Source organism: Besnoitia besnoiti, chromosome VIII (assembly GCF_002563875.1).
Source record: "Besnoitia besnoiti strain Bb-Ger1 chromosome VIII, whole genome shotgun sequence".
Classification (NCBI taxonomy): domain Eukaryota; phylum Apicomplexa; class Conoidasida; order Eucoccidiorida; family Sarcocystidae; genus Besnoitia; species Besnoitia besnoiti.
Genome location: NC_042363.1, coordinates 282,331 through 300,651, shown reverse-complemented (window position 1 = coordinate 300,651; position 18,321 = coordinate 282,331). Strand labels below are relative to the sequence as shown.

Genomic DNA, 18,321 nt, shown 5'->3' with positions numbered 1-18,321 from the left:
AAATCCCGTCCCTGGCGGAAAGCCCGCATTGTTTTTGAGCCGCCCCTGGACGAGCTTCTTTCTCGTCGCCCGGGCCTCTTCTTTGTGTGTCTGGCCTTTGAGCCCTATATGTGCTGAACTGGGGAAAGTGAAGACCTGTGACGTGGGAGAACTCGACATACTCGTCCACTGAGGCACGGTAGCCCCGAATCTCTACCTGCTGTTTGCAATCCCGCCGTGACTGACAGAGTCGGACGATCCACTAACACACTTACCACAAGAAACCATCTCGTGCTTGAGTCCGCACACAAATTCAGGGGCAGTTACACACCTCGGCTGCGAAACACAAACACACCTTGCGAAGACTGAAACGAACTGCTTTTGGCCTCAGGAGGCTCGCCCTAGCAGGCGGAGGAGTAGTGCGTATTGTGACGACGCCACAGCGGAAAACCATGCCACGCCCCCCAGCAGTAGATCTTGCCTCGCATCCAGCCACCCGCAAGGGAACACGCTCCTTCAAAAACAAGCAGAACGAACCCTGAGGTTCGAAAACTGCTGAACTGCAGTCAGGGGAACGGCTTTTCCGCTCTCTCCACATCACCAAACACCAGTCCGCAGAAAAACAGCACAGCGCACGCGTAGAACCCGGCGAGGGACGTATTGAACGAACGCCTACGCAGTGCGCCCGTTTCCACTCCCGAAGTCATCAGCAACAATTAGAAAGCTTTCTCCTTGCTCGCTTCATTGCATTCCAAACAAGAGGCGCTGCGGCAAGATGCGCAGTCTTCTGAGTCAACCCTATTTCCGTAGGCCCCCCACAAACACACGCGACCTGTTATTGTTGGAGCTATCCGTGTATTCTTCACTCAAATGCAGTGTCTTGGGAGAGGTACTTTAGATTTAGCATACAAGTTTAGATTGTTACGTGACGAGGGGTGTGTTCAAGACAGAAGAAGTTACCATATTTTCCGTACAAAGCAGGTTAAACCACCGGATCGTGTTGGTTAGGTGAACACCAGTGAACCGGTTTGTAACTCCGCTTCATATCGGCGCAGAGCATTGGATGGATTCGATGCGGAAATGGGGCTAGACGAGGAATGAAGCAAATCACAGTCTTGCCCTCTCTCGCACGAAAAAACGCGCGTGCTGCCCTCTGCCTCCACGCAGAAAACGGAGCCCAGGCGGTGCATTTCTCTTCAAACTAAAATGCATTTGTGAATTCGCCTCACTAAATGCGCTCTGCAAGAGACGTTCACCATAGCGGCTCCGGCCAAGAAAGCTTGAGGCAGATATCTGCCGTAACAGCAGACCTATAATTGCTATTGAAGCCACGTGTACTCGCAAAGGCTCCTACTCGATACGTATCTCTGCCGTCCAGTACATACGGTATTGGCAGAATCAAGACAGCCTGCAGAGCATCACATGGAAAAAAGCACTTCCTTGCAGCCAAATACGACAGTGAGCGTCGGAATCTGCTGAAGAAACGTGCTGTTCTTTTATTCCCGTCACCGATCTCCTCGATTCTATCGTGTGCATTGGCACTGCGCTGGACCGCGTTAACCCGCACAGTCACCGACCCCTGCTACAGTTCTTCTGCAGACTCCAATCTGCGCTTTTCTTTTTTTTTTTTCTTCTTTTTTTCCACGAAGCACGCTGCCTCTTCTTCCTCATCTCCTGTTTTCGAACCCTGGGCTACACCCTCAGTTGGGGATATAAGGCCATTCGCGTGAGCGTGCTCTGCTTCCGTAGATGCGTGTTTTCCTTTCTTTCTCTTCCTCTTCTCTCGCTTCTTCTGTTCGATTTCCTCCTCTCCACCCTCGCCAGTGGTCAGCCGCTCTCCGTAAGCCACTGCGGCCTCAGCGGTTTCCACGGCGTTTGCGTTTCCTTCTTCATCCTGGACACTTTCGCCTCGCCTCCGCTTCTTTTTTTTCACATAATCCCCATCATTCGCTCTATCTATTTCGCCAGCTCCGTCGACTTTAGTTCCTTCTTCGGCCGCATTCGCCGCTTCCTCTGTAGTTCTCTGATTCTTCTTTTTCTCCTCGCGTCCCTTCGGATCCTGCACATCTCCTTCGCGCGCCTCCCGCTTCCGACCTCCGCCCGCAATACCCTTCGAGACCGCGCAACCTTGGTTGCTCCGATCGTCGCGCTCTTCATCTGCGCCTCGCTTTTGGGTGATTTCGTTTTTTCTGTCGCGCTGCCTTACGATTCTTTCGCTGTCTGAGCGGTCCTCTTGACTCTCCCCTGCCAGCACAGCATACTCGTCTCGCTGGCTGCTGCATCGCTTCCGTTTGGTCGCCGCTTGGCTCTCCTCTCCGACCTCTTCGCCGCCGTGTGGCTCCTGCGCAGCTTCTCGCTGTTCCTTCTTCATTCTCTTTTTCTCTTCCTTAAAAACGAGACTCGCCGCCTCCGTTTGCTGCACGCCGCGGCCCTCTATTCCCGCAGTAAAATTTTCCTCTTGTGCTGGCGCTTGCGCACGATCTACATCACCTCCTGCATTGTACTCCGACTCCTTTTTCCCTCGCTTCTTCTTCTTTGAGATGTCTCCTGCGGGCGGACCGAATATCTGCTCTGCCATCCCTTCTGCCCCCTCCTGGAGGTGTCTCTCCGTTTCCGTTACCGCCTGCTGCTTGGAAGAGACCGGAGGAGCAGTCTCTGCAAGCAGATTCGCTTCGAGTTTGACCTTCTTTTCCTTTCTCTCTGTTTTGTCTTCCGGCGGCGACACGTCGGCGGGTGTGCTGTCCGTACTGTCGTGTCCCTCCGCAGCCCGTGCATGTGAAGCCGGGGGCGCTGTGTGTGCGCCCTCACGGGCCTCTGAAACATCCTCGTCGTTGCCCTGTGATTTTCGTTTCTTTTTCTTTTCTCCGTTTCTGCCTCCATTCAGAGCCTCGGTGGCGTCTGCTTCGGTCGCGGCAGTGCGTTCCGCCGCCGGTCTTCCGTAAGTAGCCAGACTGTCATCCCCCGTCTCAGCCTCTGCGGCCTTCTGCTTGCGCTTCTTTTCTCTCTTTTTCTCTCCGTCCCCGCGCGCCGCTCCCCCACAGCTCTCTGGGTATGCGCTGCTAGCGTCGGACTTCCTCTTTTTTTTCTTGTCCACTGTCTCTGCTGCGCGGGCGCGCGGGGAGCCCTCCGTAACGCCCGCGTGCGTTGGGTCGCCGTCGCATGCCTTCTCGAGCCGCCCGTCTCCAAGCTCTCCTGATTCCTTGTGTTTTCTTTCCTTCGCACGTTTCTCTGCATTGCATTCCTGGAGTGCGTCCTTCTCCTCCGCGCCTGGCGCTGCGCTTTCTTCGTGCTTCTCACACGCTCCAGAGTTCTCAACCTCGGCGCTTGCTCTCTTCTCTTCGCGCGCTCTCTTCTTTTTCTTCCGTTTCTGACCCTCTGCCTCCGCAGCGGCTTCGGCGCCGTCTGCCTCACTCGGGTCGTGAGACGCCCCAAGCGCGTTGCCGCCGGAGCCCTGGGCAGCGGCTAAAAGTTTCGCGAGCTTTTTTTCTTTTTTCGCTTTTTTGCGCTCCGCCCTTTCAGTTTCCTCATCTCCGCAGTCGTCCCCTAGAGTGCCGTGTGCTTCGCTCTTCGATTGCTCCAGCACCTCTTCGTTTTCCTTCGTGTGCCGAGCCTTCTTCTTGCTCTTCCTCGTGGCTGCAGAGAAAGAATGCTCTTCACATGGGTCGGGCGCCTGCAGCGAGGCCTCGTCCACGCCAGTTTCTGCCTCTTCTCTCTCCGCTTCTTCGAGTCTTTTGCGCCGCTTCTCCTTCTTCTTCCTCCGCTCTTCTCGTTTCTTCTGCTCGTCGAGAAGCATCTTCATCAGCGCCTCCTGCGTGCGTTGGACTTCCGCCTGCTGCGCCTTCAGCTGCTCTTCTCGCTCTCTTAGCGAACTCAGCACGCGGCCGATCTGCGACACCTCTGTCTCCTCGTCCTGCGAGAAACGCGCGCCGACGTTCTCCGATTCACTAGCGCGCCCCGCGCCGCGAGCTGCCCCCGACAGCAAAGCAGACACGTCCTCAGGGGCAGCAGACGCCGAAGGCCCAGCGGACTTACCGCCCAAGGACGCGGCTGCGAGAGAAAGAGGAGGAGAAGACGACAAGCGGAGTGAGTCGTCCGCGCTTGCTTCCGTTGGGTAGCGATGCAGGGGCGAAGAGTCAGACAGGGCCGCATCTGTCGCTTCGCGGCGCTCGTCAAGCTCCGCTTCTTGCAACGCCAGCGCGTGCTTTTTCCTTCTCTTTTTCTCTTTCTTCATCTCCGCTCCGGTCCCTTGAGGCGCTTCCGTCTGGTCGCTCTCGTCTGCGCCTCGCACCGTTTCATTTTCTGCGCCTTCGGCTTTTTCTTCTCTGCTGCTTTTGTGTGCGTCACTCCCACTGGTCTCTCTGTTGCCTCTCTTCTTTTTCTTCCTGCCGCCTTCGCCTTCACGGCCACGGCCTCCGCCCGCCTTCTGCGCCGCGCCCGCCTCCTGCGAGTCCGTCCCTTCCTCTCCAAGAGCTCCGGTCTCCGCGCCGGCGTCCTCCTCTGCGGCGCCTTTCCGCTCGCCCGAAGAGCCGTCCGCTGGAGCCTCACGCCATCCTTGAACTTCTTCGCCTTTCTCTCGAACGAGCTGCTCTCTCTCTCTCCGGGTCTCGGGGGAAAGACGCCGAGGAGGCAAACCCCGCATGTCGCACGCGGCCGCCGACATGTGCGCGGAGCGTCGCTTGGAGTTTTCCGCCCCTGTTAGGCTGTCATTCGAGGCAGAGACTGGCTTCTGCGATGGCGACAGCGGAGTGAACCCAGACAGAAGCTCGCTGCAGGTGTGTCGGCGCCTCAGGGGAGGCCGAGTCACACGAATCTCCGCGGGCGGAGGAGTCGAGTCCGGCTCGCCCACTCCTTGAGCACCCTCCTCGAGCACGCTCCGCCCCAGGTTCGCCGCCCCATCCAGGAGGCCAGCGGTTCGTCGTCGGCTTCGCTCCTTCTCGTTCTTCGCGAAACCTCTGCTGCCGCTTTCCGCCTCTCCCTCGCTCTCAGCTCTCCCCCCTTTTCGGGCTCCTCCTCCCTCTCCGCCCCCGCCCTCCGCTCGCTGCCGGGGGAGTCCTGGCGCTGCTGGCGCTCGTTGTCGCCCTCCAGGTCGTCTTCGTCTTCGCCCTCGACCTCTTTGAGCACTTCAAGGCTCCGCGGAGCAGAGGGCAGGAGCATGGGCGAGATGTTGCGGACTCTGCGGTGACCTGCGATGCCGCCCGCATGCGGCGCCACAGCCGGGGGCTGGGGCGATTCCCGTGCGTCGTCGAGAGTCCCTGGCTGCGCGCCGCGGCTGGGCCTCTGCTCCCACGCGGCGCCCTCCGCCTTCTCTGCGTCTCCTCGGGTCGCCGGCGTCGCCCCCGGAGGGGAAAGGAACACCTGCGACGGCGCGAGGACAAAGTCCGCCGGCGGCGGCTCTGTGGGCGCTCCGGAGACCGAGAGCGTCGGCGGCGAGGAAGGCGCCTCCAGGCCCTTGCCGCCGCCCCTGCGTCTCTTCGCCTCCCGCGGAAAATCCCGGACGGGAATAGCCGCGCAGCTGGGGCCCAGAAACGGAGATGCCGCCGGCGTGGGCGCCGGCGACGCTGGCGCCGGTCGGTACGCGTGCGAAGACAAGAAAATGTCCAGCATCGAGGCCCTACTCAAACCAGACTTGTTTCGCAGAAAACGCAGATTCGACTGAGAGAGCGCGTCGTCCTGAGCGAAACACCGCAACGCAAGAGACACAGGCGAAGATTCAAACGTCGACCTTCACAAATCCGCAGAGATGGCGTCTACCGATTTGAATGTAGAAACAGATGGAGGGGGGATCTATTTCTTCTCTGGTGCAGGCGGATATCTGCAAGCTTCCATGTATGTCGGTTGTGCCCAGAATGAAACATGTTTTCAGAAAGTATTTTATCTATTCCAAAGAGGCACTCCATACAAACGCTTATCTCACGCGCAGAAACCCACCCATACTCTAGGCGAGCAGGGCTACGTTTACAGGACACGCGCCAGTCTCCGGTTTTCTATTCACGCACCCCCCGCAATCAACACCTTCTCTCTGAAACGACGAGGACAGTGAAGAGACAATTATGTCTTCTCGCGGCTGTGGAGACATGCACATGCACCGCCAGTATTACAGGCATTGACGCTTTCACGGTGTGCAGCGGAAAGACGTCCTTCCGGCGCTTTCGAGATAACGGATTCCCTTCCCTCCTCGTTCTTTTGACGCGTCATTATCGAGTTCGACTTCCCCAGCGTTCCTCCTTCAAACTGGAACTCTGTTTTCTTCTGTGTCGGCAGCCCTTTAGCAAGTTTCCGTCCTACCCCTAGCGCATCGATTTCGAGTTCGAGCTGATTGGCGATGCTGGCTGCCACGCCAGGCGCCAGGAAAGAGAGTTCGTGCTTCGCTTTCCCTCCTCTGCAACCAGTCGACGAGGGACCGTCTTGCTTGGCTCGGCGCTTCGGGGCGAAATGGTCAGCGGCGAAGAGCGGGGCGGAAGGCGCGAGGAGGCCGGCAGCACCCCCCCCCCCCCCCCCTCTTGCGTCCGCTTCGACAGCGCCCTCTTCCTCGTCACCTTCCGTGGCCTCGTCATCTTCTAGCTCGTGTCCGTCTTCAGAGAACAGAGACGACAGCGACGCCCACTCACCGGTGTCGCCGCCCCCCCAGTCGCCCTCTTCACTCTCGCTGCCGACGCTGCGCTCGTCGTCGCCTTCTTCCTCCTCGCCTTCTTCCGGTTCTTCGGCCGCCGCCTCGCTGCTCCCCTCGTCGAGGCCCAAGCCACTCATCTCGCGCAGCTGGCGCTCAAGGCCCGCGAGCTCCCGCAGCGGCTCTCCAGCCCCCGAACAGGCAGAGGGTCGCCTGCCGTCTGCGTCTCCCCCCTCCGCCTCCTCTTCTGGGCGGAGCGACCTTTTGTCCTGAAGATTCGCTGCGCGACGCTCGTCTTTCTTCGCCGTTGCCCCCGCGAGGCCGCCGAGGCGCTGCCGCACGCTCGCCTGCGAGACGAAAAACACGCGAGGAAACACACAGACGGGAAGGAGACAGCCACGCGAGTCAGAAGCGAAGACGCCGAAGTCGGGTTTCCTGCAAGCGAGACGGCGGCGAAAACGCGGGCGAGAGAGAGACCGGGAGTCGCCAAAGAACGAACAGTCCAGAAAAAACTGAAAACTGAACGAAAGAGCAACAAGAAGCAGGAACGCAGGAGAACCAAGCGAGAAGGGCGCAGGGAGATAAAGACAGACTCTGAACAGTCTCAACTTTGCGGCGCCTACTTCCAGTTCTCTGCTAGCGCTGGCGAAACCAAGCGAATCCTGGACGAGCTGCTGCAGCGCGTCCATCTCGGAGTTCGTCAGGTGCTGAAAAGCAGAAAAAACGGACATGGATGGCAAATGTCGAGGCGAGATGTGACAGAGCAGGCGCCAAGATGCGGGCTGGATGATCGAATACAGCCGACGCTGGACGAGCAGCACGGGTACCGCCCCAATCAAGACAGCGAGTGCCTGGGAGAGAACAACACTCAAGGAGGACTAAACGATCAAGAAAGGAGACGACTAGCCGCAAGAGGTATGCATCGTTGAACCGAGGAGTTTGGGGACTCAACTCAAGGGTGAGGGTGCGCAATCCTCTCTCTCTCGACTGACCTCCCGAGGCTTGAGGTTGTGCTGAGGCTGCTGCGTGACAATTGGCGCGTGGCTCGCCTCCGTTTCTCCTCGCGGTAGGGCCGCATCGTTTTTTCTCTCTTCACCCGCAGACCCGACGGACAGCCGCCGTTCCCGTGAAGCTCGCCCGCTCCCTTCTTCCTCATGCTGGTCTTTTGCTTGCTCATGTTCTCTCGCTTCCGCTTTCTCCGCCTCTGAGCCGCTTTCGTCCTCCAGCGTCAGCGAGAGCGCGCCGGTGGTGTCAAGAATGTCGTCGTCATCGTCGTCGAGACCCTCTTCACGTTTTCCGTCTCCTTTCTTGCCCTCCGCCGCGGCGTCCACTCGCCTCGCGCCGTCGTCAGGCTTCCTGCAGTCCCTGCCGCCCTCGCCTTCCTCGCGAAGCCCTTCTCCTCTCTGGGTGACTTCCTGAGCGAGCGCGCGCGGCGCCTCCCGATCTTCGTTCTCTTCTTCCTCGGCTTGTTCACTCTTTCGCTTGCCGTCGCCCGCCGCCCCGAGCTTCTTCTTCTCCTCTTCGCGCTGCATCACGAAGGCGACGACTGCGCTCCAGTCTCGGTATTTGTTTGAAATGAATCTCTCAGAGTGCCGGAGCAGATACCGGTCGAACGGGAAGAAGGCGTCCAGCGGATCAAACAGCCACAGCACGTCGCTCAGCAGGTCGTTCGACGTCGCTTCGCCGTAGCGCGAGACATCGTCGCCTCGCGCTGCCTTCTCCTCCTCGATCGCTTCGCCCTTGTCTCCAGCGCCCAGCGCACACGACGCACTCGAGATTGGAGGGTCGCGGAGCTGCACCTGCTTCAGCGCGTTCTCGAACTCAGGGCTCGAGTCCAGCATGCCCACGCGCCGGCACGCCGCGACGAACTCGCGCGCGATCCCGCGCTTGATGTGCATCAGAGGCCGCAGCGGAGACACAAGCAGCGCCTCCAACGAGGTGTTTCTCTCTTTCAGAAACGAAAGCGAAGGCGAAGAGTTCGCGAGCGCGTCCAGGTGGTAACACAGAATGTAGCAACAACTCTGACAAATCGTGTAGAACAACGCCAACGGCGACTCAGGGTTATCTGCGGGCAGCAAATACAACGCATCTCTTTGAATCCTCCCCCTCTTTGGCGCTTCTAGGAGGCGAGAGATTCTACCGAAAAACGCTGTCTCGTGCCTTAAAGAAACCGCCGATCACGAGACGCGCAATCCTCGACAGCGAGAGGGTCGCGACTGCCGGCGCAGCAACAAAGAGAAATAATATCGGTTTTTCGTTGAAGGGAAGCAAAGCCAGAGATCCTCCACAGCAAATGCGACACGCCACCTCGCTCGGGACCTCTTCGGACGATGGGGAAGCCACCTCAGATACAGGTTTCGAGCTAAGAAGGAATAACGTGCATTCGGACACCCCTGCCGTGACGGATTTCGGTCTTTCGTAGATCTAAGAGAATGGAAGAACGAATCAAAACTGAAAATACAGGCCGAAGTGGCTAAGGTAAACATCATTACGTATTAAAACATAGCATATGGATGTGCGATTTCGTATGCATATGCATCAAATGCATCAACGCGAGCCGTTCTGAGCTGCAAGCGATCCCACGGGGCGCGCTCGCTCTCTCGCACGTCGCTCGTAGGCTGTCTTCTGTAGATATCGGTTTATATACTCTCAATTGAGGAGACGAGGGAAACCTGAAAAGAGGCCAGCCAGCCGCCAGCGTGTCGAGATGCAGGTGGCCGTCTGAAGGGCAGACTTACAGACAGTTTGGTGCTGCGCTCTCAAGAGATCGAGAAGCCTCTGCTGTTGTCTAGGAGCACTCCGGCTCCCCGTCATGAGGAAACCGCGATGAAGCAGCTGGAAGAAGTGGTGGAGTGCCAGACGAACGAAACGGGAGGGCACCAGCAGGGCGCGACAGAGAAAGGACGAAATGTATACCGCTGAAATTCGTCTCTGCGAGGAAACGAACAGAGACAGAAACAGGTGCGTATGGGTCAACGAATAAGCAGAAATACAGCGTGGGCATGCACCGATTCAGTATACCCGACGCAGGAGAGGTGAAACAAAGGCGGGTGGTAAATCGACAGAACCTACTCGTGCAGCTTCCCAGCATTAGGCTACGCCATCCACATGCACTCAGCTGATGCACATATCTACTTATGCACCACTCAGGAAACATGGAGAGACCCTAAACTCTAGAGCCCACGCGAGCTGACCTACACGCAAGCGAGGCACGCCAACAGCGAGGCTTGTTTGCAAACTGAATACACAGAATGAAACTCGATTCTGGAGAGTGACACGAAATAACAAAGACGCCCATCAAGTTCTTCTGCTGCATGTTTCCTTGCTTGTCTCTTGTGCGCCCTGGACCGCTGTATCCACCGCGGGCTCCGGCTCTTTCTTACCAGCAGCACGTGTTGTTGCCGGTCGAAAACCATGCGGAAGAGAAGCGACATGAGGCGGCCTGCCCACTCGACGCGGAGATTCGCGAGGTAGAAAATGAGGAACTGAACGTATTTGCACTTGTGAACCGGCAAGACGACCTCGACAAACACATCCATCAACTCGTAAACAAACACGTCTGCTTCGGTCAAGGGCTTCTTCGCCTTGCTCCCTCCCTCGGTCCTCCCCCGCAGCCTCGTCTCCTCGTTTTGGGCTCCACGACCGCGGCCGCGGAGCCCGGCGCGCGCCCCGCGGCCAGTCTCCGGAGCTCGCGCGGGCAGGAGGGCCGGGGACAGGCCGACGGGCGCGTCGGACGGACCCCCTGTCCTAATGGGATGCAGGGACGCTCGAATGAGTGGCGAGGGAGCCGCGGACAAGAGAGGCGTGAAGACGTCGGGCGGGAGAGGCGAGAGCGCATTCTCGTTTTCCACCCGCAGTCTGGCGGCCTCTGCGGCCGGTAGGCCGCCGCCGCTGCCTCGCTGCCCCTCCTTCGGCTCGTCCTTGGGCTCGTCGTCGACGCAGGGCGAGTAGTCGCCTGTGCACGGCGCCGAGGAAGGCGATCGGCGGCTCTCATCGTCCTCGTCGTCGTCTTCGTCCTCGCGGTAGGCGCCTGGTGCGGCGGGCTTCCCAGACAGCTGCGGAATGAAGCACTGGAGAAAGGTGAAGGACACGCGCATTAACCCGTCGAGCTTCGCCGCCATGATGTCGATGTCCTCCTCGCTCCGCACTTTCTCGTACATGAGCGAAAACCACTGCGGCTCTCCCAAGATACTCTGCACCACGCTCGGGGCAACTGCCCCCTTCTCGAGCTGCCGGGCTAGCAGGGCGAGTTGTTCGCGCTGAACAAACGAAGAAAAAGAAACAAGACGCGACAAGACGCGGCATACAGCGAGAAGAAGAAAGCGGCATCCTCTAAGTGACACACATGTGATTCGCCTATCGCCACGTGCGTCTACAGGAACGCATATCGACGAAGCGCGTCCATTTGGCGAGAAAAGGCGCAGAGCCCGCACGCCGGCTGTGAAGTGCAATGAACGATAGGCATACAGTCACCCAATAAAATACATAACAATCTACACATATTCAGAGGCTACACATACACCATGAACGAGTATACATAAATGCGCATACGGGGGGGGGGGGGAGGGGAACATCGGCGGCCGCGCCAGCCTGCGAATCTGATTCATGCAGAATCACCTTTTAAATAGATACATACATATATAAATATGTGCGCTGATATACGCATACATGCAAAAAACGATAAGGCTGGAGGGGGCGGCGTCTGCCAAGTGAGGACATGCGCAGCTTACCTTCCAAACTTGCATTTGCTCGAGATCAATCGAGTTGGGATCCGCCAGTTTGATTTCGACGTCGATGCTTGTCATCTTGCTGACCAGCAGCTTCCACAGCAGCGCACGAATCTGACAAGGAAAACCGAGGGACCGAACACCGAGACGCAAGACGCTTTTTCAAAAAACACAAATCGTGCACACAAATGAGCTATACACTCTCTCAGCTGCACAAGAAACATCCTCCTGTCTATATATCTATAATTATTTAGGCGTGTGCATCAAACATATATATCTATACATACAAAGCGTGAAGAATCACACATGAGCATTCACAGCAGAACGCTCATACTTACATCTGCGTGACAAGTGTAAGAGAATCCTCTGTCTCTTGAGACTATAACGGCATACATTGCTTCTGGGAAGCGGTGTCGCTTCGCCTCAGGGCCCTTTCTGGTTCGCGCAAAAAGTTGTTTTCTGTCTCTTTTTCTGCAACACAGCGGCAGGCTGCGCAGAGCGTCGCCCACCTGCGGCACGTGCTGAGAGATCCAAAGAAGGTTTTTCGCGTACGCGACAAGCACGTCGACGGAGAATCGAAGCGGAGGAAAACTACGACGCAGCGCCTCGTGCAAATGCGCCACGCATCCTGGAAAAGCTTCGGCGAGCTGAAAAACGCCAACGCAGAAAACAACGGCTACACCCCTTGATGAATACGCACCTAAACGTGCACGATGAATAGGTGGACATGCGTACGCGTTCACACACGAGTTATGTACTCCCGCTTTGAGTAGAAGGCTTGGAGATGGCGAGGCCCCCGAGACCGCAGGAACTACGCCGGTTGAAAGCGACTGCTTTATCGGGATACGCGCGAGCACACAACAAAGAGGAATCGAATCGCGGGGCAGAAGCGCAATGTCGTGCATACAACCGCGCATCCATATATATATATATATATATATATATATATGCATATATATGGATACATATATGTGTGCGCGTAGGAGTACAGAGAAGCCTTTGTATCCGCATCTGCAACGGTTGCAGGTGTTATACAACTGTCGATTTAGGTACTTTCGGCGATTTCTTAGGCACGGACGGATGTAAATTAAGTCTGTCAGTCACTCTCCGCTGGACTTCTGCCTTTGTGCTCACCTGCTTGAGAGTATGACAGATGAGCCTATCAGCCCGAGAGTCATCTTCCAGCATATTATCGACACACCGCACGTAGCTGAAGTCCTCGCACTCCTCCTGAACTTGTTCTGTCGGCTCGTCCGGCTTCTCCAGCTCTGTCTGGTTCCCTTTCCCTTCTTTCACCTCCGATTCCTTCTGGCCTTCTCCCTCGTCTGTCTTCGCTTCCTTCGGTTCGCCTTCTTGCCCTTCCGCCTTCGCCCCCTCCCCCTTCTCTTCTTCCATCTTCGCCTCCTGCTTTTTTTCTTCCGCCTTCGCGTCTTTCGTCCTTGCGTCCTCCGCCTTCTCTTCTGCCTTTGTCGCCTCTTGCGCGTCCTCGCCCTCCGATTTGTCTCTGTCCCCGTTGCCGACTTCTTCGGTTTCTTCTCTTTTCTCCGACGGGGGACCCTCACGAGGCTCTGTGGTCGCGGCTTCTGCTGTCCCTGGGTTCACCTGACCCGCGGGAGCGCCCTCACTCGGGAGCGCCGGCGCGGGGGCAGCAGAGGCAGAAGCCGGCGGGTGGATGAGGCGCCGAATAAAGAAGCAGCGCGTCTGGCGGAACTTCGGGGTCGGGTGTGTCGAGACGAACAGACCGGACATGTCTGACGCAGGGAAACAGACACGCACGGAAACTCATCTCTCGCGCATTCCTTCGTCTGAGAGGCGACGGTGCTACGCTCTCGCCGCGTGCTCTTCGGGGGAGGAGGGGGGAGCCGCACATGCTCATCGGCGCGTACACTGGAGGACACAGTGCACAGATGCAACGAGACGGCGACGGACGAAAGCGAGAAAACGAAGCGGATCCGCGACGCGACAACAACGGACGGAAACACACGCAGATGAGAACGAGAAAAGCATACACGCGAGGAGAAGCGCAGGCACGGCCGCAGATGCAGCCGCGCTTGTGCGCGCCTACAATAGCTCTAAAAACATACGAAAGAGACAGTCAAACTTGACAGCGGTGCCTTTCCAGTTCTCGAAGCGCGTCTCCTCTCCCTGCTTCATTTCCTCTAGTCGCCGCGCCACTCTCGGCACAGGCAGCAAAAAGCTGACACGCGGGCCTGAGAATCTATGCATCCGTTCCTTTGACACTTTCCCTTTCGCTTTCCTGCAGACCACGCCGCGAGGAGGACTCTTCGCGCTCTCTCCTGCCCCCTAACATGTGCAATCATCTTTCTCGATTACGTCTTTCCTGCCTACTCTGCATCTTTCGCTTCGCTTTCGGATGGAACTCCAAGACGCCCTTCACCAGCTCGAAGTCGTCTCCGCGCAGCTCCTCCTTCTCGTCTGGAAGAATCAACACAGAAACGCAGCGCGGGGGCCGCTGCGGCTTGGGGAGCCAAAGAGATCAGGAGCAGCATCGACATGCCACAGACCTCCGCACAAGAGATGCGGACACGGTGATACAGCGAGCCATTTCTATCCAGAAAGTTGGAACACGGGTGAAGAGCTGCATGCGCATAATTATCGAGGACATGGAACCAAAAAACTTTTAGAGTCAGGCAGCTCCTGTGCACCGAAGACCGAGAGGGCGCAGACGCAAAGGGACTCCGCGGCAAGAGAACAGCAGCAGAGAGGGGAGAGTCTGGCAGCCGCGTGCCCTCCTCCTCTCCTCTCTTTCGTTCAGTGTGGAAGCCTCGCACCACCTTCGCTTCACGGCTTCACAGTGGAACACGCGCGTCGATTCATCTTCCCCAGCCGCCTCGCTTCCCGTTCCCTGCCCCCCTCTCCTGCTGCACGCGGAGGTCGCCTGCTCTCACCGTAGGCCTGCAGGATCTGCCGCAGCCGCGACTTGAGGGCGACTTTGTCGGGGAAGAAGAATTTTTCTCCAATTTTTATTCCCCCGGCCGCGGAGCCGCCGTTTTCGCCGCCGCCGTCCTCGCCTGTTGGCTTGTGCCGATGAGGCCTGCAGCGGAACGGAGCATGTGTATGTAAAGAGATCTGCTTCACGTGAAAGCGCAGAAGGCTGGAAAGGGGGAATGGAGACTCAGAGAAGCGACGCGGCAGCATCCGCATCTGGAAGACCGGAACCTGGTAAGAGTGTGCAGAGGCAACAGGACGGAGCTCTTGAATGCTTACGGACTGACGCGTCGCGCATGAATATGGACGCGCATACATGCAACTACACGGAAACAGACAACCTGCAGGCGCGGCGTGGAGATAGAAGAACAAGAACCCGCGACAACGTCCGGGGCGATTTTTACAGTCACAAGAGATGTCTGGTGAGACGGGATCTCACGCAGCGCGCATGAAGAGGAAGGAGAAGTTCCAGCTTTTTTCTCTCTTCTCTCTTTTTGGCTGCGCAGTCGCTTCCAAAGCCGTCGTCTTGGCGCGTCCACCTGCCCTGTATCTCGCGAGTTTTTCCCGTTGTTTTGTCAATTTTGTCCAAGTCGACATCCTTTCCTCTGCCAGCTGGATTGTGGATTGTCGCCTACTTTTCGCGCAGCTGCCCAACGAGGATGTCTACGGAGGCGTGGACGCCGTTGCCGCCGCGGAGGCCCAGGATATCCAAGAGTGTGGTTTCGAACTCCTCGAGCTGGTCTTTGGCTGCCGCGTCAGGACCCTTCTCCGCGTCTCCGCCGGGCTTCGCGAGGGGGCGGAAGAACGAGACGTCCGTTTCCTCTTCCTCCTTGTCAAGGAGAAGGTAGCGCTGCGCCTGCTGATCCTGCAGCTTCTTGGAGGTCTTTGCGGCCGCGAGGAAGTCGAAGTGGAGCAGAAAGCTTTCAAGCAGCGGAGTGAACTTGTCGTCCTCCAGTCCAGGCCGCTCGGCTAGCCACGCCCCCAGGCGGAGAACCGACGCGTTGCCTCCAAACGGCGACGGCGGCGGCGGAAAGAAGAAGGACGGCGCGTGCGAGGCGGGCGGCGCCTTCTCAAGCTTCCTGCCATGCACGAAGATTTGCGGCACGTCGCCAGTGAGGGGCTTGCAGTCTCCCTCGCGCCCGCGCCAGGTTCCAGGCGCCGCCGCGGCGGCAGCAGCCGCCGGCGCCGCACTTGAGGCTGGCGGCAAGAGCGACTTCTCGCTCTCCTTCGGGAGGAGCGGCGGCAGCGGCGAGCAGACTGGCGAGAGGAGGAGATCCGGCGGAGGCGAGAGAACGTCTGAGGCCGCATTCCCCGGCGACAGCGGGTAATAGTCGCTGGACTTTTCCGCGGCGACGAGGCCGGGCGACGCAGGCGGGAAGGCCGCGAACGCCGGAGACTGCGGGGAGACGCGCCGCGAGACAGCCGGCGAGATCGGCGCGGAGGTCGACGCCACGGGGCTGTCGACGGCGCGCGGCGGGCGCCACAGGGGATGCGCCTGCGAGAGCGAAGAGGGCAGCGACGAGCACGTACGCGAGCGCGGCAGACAGACGGCGGGCGCGGAGGCGGACGCGAATGAAGAAGACGAGAAGGAAGACGAGAGCGACGACGAGGAAGGCGCGGGCGCCACCCCGAAGAGCGGTGAGAAGGACGGCGCCGCAGCCGGCAGCGGCGCCGCGACGGGCGACGCACGCAGGGAGGGCGCGGCCGGAGACGCGGTTGGAGGCGAGAGAGGAGGAGACGAAGCCGAGCAGGCAGAGGACGAAAACAGACGCGGCGCTGGCACAATCGAAAGCACACGCGACGCGCATGACGCCGCCGGCCCCTGCTTGTCGGGAGAATGGGTTCGAGTAGAGGGCAGCGACGGCGAAGAAGACGGCGACAAGGAAGCTCCTGCCCCTGTTTCCCTCTCGCCTTCGCCCTTCGCTTCTCGATCCCCTCCCGCCCACGAGCGACCTGCAGACGGGGAGCTCGAAAACGCACACGTAGACGGCGAATCCGAGGGAGAGGAGGAAGGCAGCGGCGGAAACGAAGGAAGAGACTTTGGAAGGTGCTTGCCTGCGGCGGATGCCTCGCCTGCGGCTGAGAAGGGAGAAGGAAACATGAAGAAGGAGGAATCCGGCACTGTTTCGTTGTCGCTGCTGCGGCGCGAGAGCCGTGCACTGTGCCCGCCTAGAGCCAGGAGCGCCGGGCCTCTTCCCTCTCGCGTCATGGTAGCATGTGGAGAAGAAAAAGCCGCATGACTCGAAGAGAGAGAGAGCTCGGATAAACAGTCAGAAAAGGAGGACGCAGCTGAAGAGGCGGGACCCGCCGACGCCGACGAGGCTCCAGGAGTCGACGACCTCTGCGAATCCGCCGCGCGCGTCTCCGCAGGCGCCGCGCCCAGACTCAACCCATCTGCGGCAGGGAGATGGAAAACTTGGTCGGCGGAAGACAACAACGACTGGAGCGGCTCGGGCTTGCGCGCATACGATCTCTGAGACGAGGAAGGCGAAGCTGAGGTAGACGATGCAGAGCGGAGAACTCGTGGCTCGTAAACTGCTCGGCTCGACTTGTGTCTTGAGCCGGTGGGCAAGTTCCCTGCCTGAAGCGCCATCGTGGCGCTGTGCCGGATGCTCAGAGGCGAAGGCAGACACGCCGGAAATGCGGAAAATCGAAACGACGGCGAAATGACCGGATACTCCGGTGGGAGCGAAGAAAAACAACGGGAAGGGGAAACGGCGGCTCAGGAGAAGTCGATCGCGCCCTGCGAGAAGCGCAGCGGGGGGGGACAGCAGGGACGAGGTTAACAGAGACCTAGCGAAGGGGAGAAATCGGCAAGCAAGAGGGCAGAGTACAGCAGAGGTAGACAAGAGACGAAAAGGAGACACACAGAAGACGGAAGAAGCCACAAGAAAATGCAGCAAAACACAGGAGGGACAGGAAAATCTCCCCACGTCTTGTAAAGTCGAGAGACACGCGGGCATGCGCAGACTCAAAGTCGATGTGCGTCAAAGAAGCGAAAAAACCGACAAGCAGATCCCGCTCCTTTCGGAGTCACTCCTGGCTACCGACAGAAAGAGAAACGCAACGAGTTCGAGGGACAGAAACAAGAAGAACAAGAGAGAAACATCCGCAGAGACACCTGTAGGGTATTTTCTCACATGCGTGCTACATCTTGCACTGGCGGCTTATCCTCATTGGCTCCCTCTGCCATGTCCCCCTCCCGCCTCCCACGAGATCGCCGGTCTGTTTCAGCGTCCAGAGGATTCACTGGTTAAGTCAGTTCGCTCATGCGTTGCTCTTTTCTCAAGCGGTTTTCTGTGTATCAGACTCCGTTTCTTTTTCAGATACGTGGCGACCGAAATCGTTACATGCGCGCGAGGACGAGGATGCACAGACAGCGAAGCCCGGGGCGGTGCTCGTCGATGGATCCCGACTTTTTCCGTTCCGATCCGATATCCGCTATTCCATAGAGTACGCGCAGCGTTCCACATTATCGCGGTCTCGTTCCCTGCAGGAACGCAGTTTTTTTCCTGCAGCACAGCTACGGCGGCGGCAGCGCATGCGGGGGGCTAGAGAGACAAGAAAGCGAGAGATTTGAGGAAGGGGCGAAGCGCGGAAGGCGCGAAAGCGATCCAAAGAAAAGGGATATAGACACTGGACATAGACAGCGAGGACCAGAAAAGGAGATCTAGCCACGCACCGAGCCGGTGAGCCGCGGTGGATAGGCATATACAGAAGGATCGAGACGACGGCTACAGACAGCGGAGAGAAGTCGCATACACTGTTGTTTTGACTCAAAACCTCGTTCACAGGATGGTAGCCCACCAGTTCGGGAGAGGCGCAATACTCTTCAGGCCTACTAAGCAGAGAGTAATCAATGTCTGGCAACTCTTGAGACGAAGAGGAGCGGTAAACCATATGCGTTTCCGCATGTCCATATCGCGGGCTCACAGCAACGATGAATATCCATTGACATGCAGTTGTTAGATATTGCATGGAAGGCTCGGAGCGGCATCTCCGTTGTCTGGTGAGAAATCAGCTCTTTGACGCCGCAAAGAAGAGACACGCAGCCTGTGC

General features: G+C 58.3%; 2 protein-coding genes across 2 annotated transcripts; both read right to left on the bottom strand.

The window, feature by feature from the left end:
* Nucleotides 1-1,561: 1,561 nt before the first annotated feature.
* Nucleotides 1,562-4,639, bottom strand: BESB_081770 (uncharacterized protein; the record flags this gene model as incomplete). Its single annotated transcript, XM_029366527.1, has 1 exon — nt 1,562-4,639. The coding sequence occupies one exon, from the start codon at nt 4,637-4,639 to the stop codon at nt 1,562-1,564; it is 3,078 nt and encodes a 1,025-aa protein (XP_029216987.1).
* Nucleotides 4,640-4,779: 140 nt separating this feature from the next.
* BESB_081760 (uncharacterized protein) lies at nt 4,780-16,855 on the bottom strand (the record flags this gene model as incomplete). The annotated part of the gene is made up of 12 exons (XM_029366526.1): nt 4,780-5,649; nt 6,265-6,933; nt 7,210-7,293; nt 7,579-8,651; nt 9,325-9,517; nt 9,970-10,845; nt 11,317-11,427; nt 11,823-11,960; nt 12,448-13,064; nt 13,663-13,749; nt 14,223-14,368; nt 14,898-16,855. 12 exons carry the CDS (start codon nt 16,853-16,855, stop codon nt 4,780-4,782), a joined length of 6,822 nt encoding a protein of 2,273 aa, XP_029216986.1.
* Nucleotides 16,856-18,321: the final 1,466 nt, after the last annotated feature.